The 6,572-nt window shown below is 37.9% G+C and overlaps 1 protein-coding gene across 2 annotated transcripts in view; it reads left to right on the top strand.

Annotated features, from left to right (window-relative positions):
- LOC102467726 (cytochrome P450 2C3) overlaps positions 1-6,572 on the top strand; it is a 22,269-nt gene that overhangs the window by 14,039 nt on the left and 1,658 nt on the right. The window contains exon 8 of one of the 2 annotated variants that reach the window (XM_006147658.3): positions 5,394-5,535. In XM_006147658.3, the coding sequence (XP_006147720.1) occupies positions 5,394-5,535 (142 nt within the window). Of the gene's footprint in view, positions 1-5,393; positions 5,536-6,572 lie in introns of those variants that run through there. The other variant, XM_027771502.1, reaches the window with a different exon arrangement.

Below are 6,572 nucleotides of genomic sequence, written 5' to 3'. Positions count from 1 at the left end.
TTCTCATTTTGGGGGGCAATTTTCTCAGTCTTCATGGTGGATTTTTCTAGGCCAGCAATTTTCTCTTCTATGTCTGAGATTCTATTTTCTATATGATCTAGTTTGCTTTTAATACTTTCAAGGGAGATTTTGACTTCTTGCATTATAGCCTTCATCTCTAACAGTTCCATTTGATTCTTTTTTTAAAAGTGTAATTCCTCTTTTAGATCTTGCAAGAATTTCCTCACCTCCTGGAACTCATCAGCTTATTTCTCCTTTCTCTTCTGCAATTCATTGTCTCTATTCTCTTTCATCTCTGTTAGCTTCGCCATTATGAATGTTCAAAATTCTTTATCAGACATTTCCATGATTTCCATTGAATTGCTTGTGGATGAAGAGGAGTTGTTCTTTTCCCTTGGAGGAGGAGTATTTTCTTGCTTTCCCATGTTTCTTGTGGTCCTGTGGTGATTTCTAGTTTTCTGATGAATGGTGTGTTTCTTCCTAATTCTTGAAGTTCAAACTGAACGTTCAGGAGCAAGCAGAAAGAGGTGATCTGGAATCTCTTTGATGTTCTGTTGTGATCACTTTGTGCAGCTGATTCAGCAGATATTGAGGAATATGTTAACCCTAATAGTATTTGGATGTTTAGCTAAAGTGCCCTTAGAACCATCTAGAAACACAGTAAATGGATATTGAAGAGTGGAGAGATGAGAAAAAAGAAAACAAATAAGAGAGAGAGAAACAACAACAAACAAACAGGAAAAAAAAAGAAGGAAAAATTAAAAACTTTAAAAAATTATCATTATTATTTTTCTTAAAAAAAAAAAAGCACAAAATAGAAAACCATGCAGTGTTCAAGCACACTGTGTGAAATCATTACTTCGCAGGAGCCATGAGGAATCTTCTCCTGAAGGCCTGCTTCTCACCTCTCCTGCCTGGGTGGTAGGAGCAGAGGGGATTATTAACAAGACAAAAGGCAGAGCTGAGAGCAAGAGAAAACTTTACCTTTAAAAATTTTTAAAAAGGAAAAATTACCAAAAAATAAGAAGACAGAAGCAGGGAGAGACAGAGACAGAGATAGAAGGCTAGAGGAGCTCCCTACCACTCTAGATTGTTTGCCGGAGGCTGAATTATTCAGTAAGAAATCTTCGTTTCTCTTTTACCCTGAAATCACTACTTCGCAGGAGCCATGAGGAATCTTCTCCTAAAGGCCTGCCTCTCACCTCTCCTGTCACTCTAGGTTGTTTGCTGGAGGCTGAATTATCAGTAGGAAATCTTCATTACTCCTTTACCCTGAAATCACTACTTCACAGGAGCCATGAGGAATCTTAGGAAGGGAGAAAAATTCTTCAGTTAAAATATTTTATTTTACAAATGGCTAAACCTATCAACGACTCAAAAGAACACCAAAATCCTTAAATATGGAAGAAAAATCAAAGAAGAAAATCAGCAATGTTTTAGACAAAAGTCATAAAATTCTATTTCACCAATTCAATCTTACATAATCTCTCTTTTGTTGAATTTGTAGTGTTACTATGGTCTGATCTTTCTGTTTAAAACCTGAAAGTTAACATTCAACATTATTATTGAAATTTTTGAACTTGTCCCTACCATTAAGTTGGCCTTTTTCTTAGTCATTTTTTTGTTCTCTTATTTCTGTCAGACTAGTTTTCCTGATATAGCACTCTTTCAGAACTTCTCAAAGAGCTGATCTGGTGTTGGTAAATTCCTTCAGGTTTTGTTTATCTGAGAATGTTTCGGGCTTTTCTTCCCATATGAAGGATAATCTTGCTGGATATAGTATTCTTGGTTTAAATTGTTTTTCACTTAACACTTTGAATATATTTTCCCATTCTTTCCTTGATTGCATTTTTTCCAACAAAAAGTCTGATGTTTGCCTGATGGGATAACCTTTAAAAGTAACTTGACGTTTCTCTTTTGCCAATTTTAGTATCTTGTCTCTCTGTGGTTTTGGTCAATATGGCTATGATGTGCCTTAGAAAAAATCTTTTTAGGTTGATTTTATGTGGTGTCCTTTGTATTTCTTGGGTCTGGATATTTGAATGCCTCTCTAGGTTTGGAAAGTTTTATTCCTAGGATTTCATGGCATAGATTGTTCCTTTAAGTACCTGAATAGTTCACAATACCTACGTCGAAATTCTTGTGTGATTATTCTAACATCTACGATACCATGAGGTCTGTTTCTATTGACTGTGTTTCTTCCCTGTAATTATAGGTCATATTTCCGTCTTTTTCACGTATCTAGTAAGTTTATTGTATGCTGAATATTTTGAATGCTATCTGTGGGGAGTTTGAACTATGTTGTCTTCTTTTAAAGAGTGTGGACACTTATTTTAGCAGTTAAATTACTGACAGATGTTTTTGATTCTGTTAGGCTTAGTATAATTCTTTGTCATTGTGGGGTAATTTCAATTTTGAATGCAGTCTTTGGCCATGTCCCTTAGTCCAGGGTAAGTTCTTTAGCCCGATAATTTAGAATTTGGGAGACCACCACAGAATGCCAAGAAAGTTCTCTCTGCTCTGGCTGAGTTGGGACTTCAGCTTCTTCTATCACTGCACACAGTCTGCTGTCACCTTCCATTCTCACCTCTCCAGCAGAAATATTCTAAGGGCTTCATGGTGTTTCTTTCTGCATGTGTGCCACTTAACTCACAGCCATGGACTCACAAAGAATAGTTCTGTACACTACTGAGATCTTCTCTTTTTGTAGATTCCTCTTGCCCTGTACGCTTCCTAACAAATCCAAGGTGCTAGATTTTATCTGCCTTTTTAGCTCACAGAGATAGCCACTCTGCTTGGTTCTCATTGGCCTGTAAGGGCAGAACAAGTTCTAAATCCATTATGATTATAGGGCCTGATTTCTCTTTAGTAAAGTAACACAATCCTTGATTGCCTACTGTCCAATTTCTTAAAACTCTAACTTCATATAATTTTTTTCCAGATTTATATTTATTTAATTGCAGGGGCAACTCCAAAGCAGTTACTCTGTTATAGCCAGAAACAGATGGTCCCCCTAGGAAGAAGTGTTCTGTCATGAGTTAGCTTGATCTAGAAGCCTGTTCCAGGGATGTTCATACTATCTTCCCGTACTTCATGCTCTAAATTCACCCAGGCCAGAAATGAGCCACAAGAGTAGCTGTGTTATAGGGAAGAGAGTCAGAAGAGGCTGAAAATTCAGTTTTTCTTCAGTTTGTCCAGATGGATAGGACAGTATATACATTTGACTTATGATTTTGTGGAATCAGAACTACATTAAATATTTGGACAGGCCATTCAGTATACCGGAAAGCATTCAAATTTGTCTGTGCTCCCTAGTAAAAGTTTGACTTTTATAGGACCAACAGGTGGTATGGTGGCTAAGGCACTGGCTGTGGCTGTTTAAGTCATGTGGTTGTGCAGTTTAAGTCCCTGAACTGGTGGCTTGAAAAACCCCCTGGGTGTGTATGTGCACCCAAAATTCTGAGACGTAATGGAGGAGAAGGAGTTGGCAGTGTGGCCATGCCCCAGGAGGAATGATTTCTCATTTTCTCTCTCTCTCTCTCTCACTCTCTCTCTCTCTCTCTCTCTCTCCCCTCTCTGGTGAGAGCAAATGCCCTATAGCAAAAAACTGAAATAAAAAAATTAATTATGACATTTATTAACATTTCAAAATATTGTGAATTATCATTGTAACAGTTTTAAAGCACTTTAATTTGTGGTAATCTTTGGGTAAGGAATATTTCATGTTTTATCTCATTTTATATTTACAATAAGTTAACACAGGTGTGTTGTTTACATTTTACTAGTGATGAAAGTGAGGCATTAACATGTTAAACAATTTACATATGATCATAGAGCTTAATTAGATAGAGTGATTCTGAAAACTAAACTCTAACTCATTATGTTACATAGTCTCTGTGAGTTTAGAAAAAACTTACTACAGATCAGAAATGCTTTCCCTTTGCCTTGAGAAGATGTGACAGTTCATTTGAAGGAACATTGCAGGTGAAGGGGATACTTACCAGTTTCTCCTCTTGATGGGAAATTGAAAGCTTTTCAACGATATGGCCATTCAGCTACTGAATTTTGAGGAAGACCTCGTACTTCATTCTAAAGGGAATAGGCTGAATTTTCAGTAATATCAGCTCTTAAAGACAGCACTGAAATTTTCAGGTACAATGTAATCCAGCTAAGGGTCCTTATTTTTCTGCAATAAAGTGTTGATATTGGACCACCCATGCCGTGTTGAGGATGGCCTTGTAGTCAATAAACAATGTCTTGGACTAAGCATTACAGTCGTTAAGGCCTGGTAGATTTGGTCGTTTGCCTGTTCTGTGACATGGAACAAATAAATCTTTGTTTTGTGCCTCAAACTCCTCATCTATAAAACAAAAGGATTATATGGGGATTTCTAACTTTTATCAAGCTCCATGACTTTTTAAAAATTGTGATTTCTGGGGACCAGCAGTTAGTGTAATGGCTATGTTGCTGGACTCCCACGTAGCTGACCGCGGTTTGCGTCCTGGACCCGGTGGCTTAAACTCACCCCCGGCGTGTGCCCAAGATTCCAAGAGGAGAATGGAGGAGAAGGAATTCGGCATGGCCATACCCCCTGGGAGGTGATTTCTCACTTTCTGTCTCTCTGTCTCTCTCTGTCTGGCGAGCGCACGCACCGTATAGCAAAAGAAACCTCTCCAAAAAAAAAATAATGTGATTTCTGGTTTACATTTGAGTTGTTGTATGTCTTAGTGGGGTATAGTGTGGTTTTTCAAAGCATATTTATTGTGTGTAATAGATAGACATATTCATCTTCAATGCTGAACATTACATTGTACACATTCAGTAATATGTCTACTAGTTTTTTGCTTTTTGTTGTTTTTTGGAAGTATATATTGAATTGTCAGTGACATTCTTCGCTCTGTTGTGGTATGCTGTTCCATGACTTATATCACTTGTTTTTTTTTTTTTCCTGTTTCTGTTGATCATGTTCTTTCTTTCCCCCCAACTCCACCCTGTACAGTTTCTGGTATTTGGTCTTACACTACCTACTTCTATGCCACTGAATTCTTCAGTTTCCTTTGGCCAAAATAAAATAAAATAAATATAAAATAAAATATCTAGGAGTAAATCCAACCAAGATGGTGGTCTCTACAATGAAAACTATCAAAACTTGAAGAAATTGAAAAGATATAAACAATGGGAAGACATTACTTGTCTCTGGATTGGAAGAATCAATATGGTTAAAATGTCAATAGTACCCAAACAAATATGTAAAGTCAATGCAATTCCTAAAGCAATGCTGTGCAAAAATAAAATTGGCACCATCTCACTCCCTGACTTCAAAATGTACTAGGAAGTCATAATAGCGCATGACCTTCTTTATAACTCAGTGTGTCTGTTTCTCTTTCCATCAGGGCACAGAAATACTAGTGTCTCTGACCTCTGTCCTATACGATGACAAAGAGTTTCCCAACCCAGAGAAGTTCAACCCTAGCCACTTCCTGGACAAAAGTGGCAACTTTAAGAAGAGTAACCACTTCATGGCTTTTTCAGCTGGTAAGCAAGTTTTCTTTACATTTGTCCATCAGGGGTCAATTAAGATTAAGAAGAACTCTATGAAGAAGCTTCTCTGGGCTGGATGAATTGCCACTCATATGAGAGCCACCAGTCCTAAAGTCCAGGTCATTGCTCACTGGATATGAGGTCACACTCACTGATTTTGCTTCCTGACCCACCAGTGAGATTCTCCTCCCAGAATTCCAGTTCCACTAACGTATTTCTCACCTATCCAGAGAAGTCAATTCACTCAATAAACCGAGCACTTTATGTATAGCAACCCAGTGCTCAGATCCAGGGATACAAATGTGAATAAGAAACAGAACTTCTGAGAGAGAAAAAAAGGGATTAACAGGAAATGAGACTCCAGAGTGATGATTGCTATACTCCAGGCTGCTATTGGGGCCCAGAGAAAGAAGCTTCTGACTCTAGTTATTTTGGGTCAGGAGTCAAGAAGTTGGAAATTTTCTAGCAGGAAGGAAAATTTTCTTGCAGGTAAGATAACTTTTCTTACAGAAAGTAACACTTGAGTATTTTCCCTCAATTTGTAAGAGTCCTGGGGAAAAATCAGTGGCACACTCAAAAAGATGAATTAAGAGAGTTTAATAAAGAAACTGTTTCCACAGCAGTGGGGAGGACAAGGGAGGTAAGAATGGGTGAAGTACTCAGGACTAGCATCAGCAGCAGGAAGATGCCAGCATCAAAGCTGGAAGGGACAAGGGAAGGAAGGTATTACTGAGACATGATATATCTTTAGCCAATACAGCATGAATGTTTCAACAGGAGGTAAAAGAAAATAGGCAATCCACAACTATGACAAGGTGGGACTAAGGGAATAAACACTCTGATCTTCCCAACATCAAAACCTCTGGATTTTTTCCAAACCACAAAAGGAACTAACTTCTGATTTGAAGTCTATAGAAATTAGTTTCTTGAGAACAGATAGTATAAAATATGGACAAAGGCAGAGTGGATCTGGAAAGGAGGAGAAATGGAGACCTTTTAGTAGGCTTCACAGGAGAAGGATAGCGGTTGGA

This window comes from Tupaia chinensis, unplaced genomic scaffold (genome assembly GCF_000334495.1).
Source record: "Tupaia chinensis unplaced genomic scaffold, TupChi_1.0 Scaffold000217_1, whole genome shotgun sequence".
NCBI classification, from domain to species: domain Eukaryota; kingdom Metazoa; phylum Chordata; class Mammalia; order Scandentia; family Tupaiidae; genus Tupaia; species Tupaia belangeri.
This window is presented reverse-complemented; position numbering and strand designations above follow the sequence as displayed.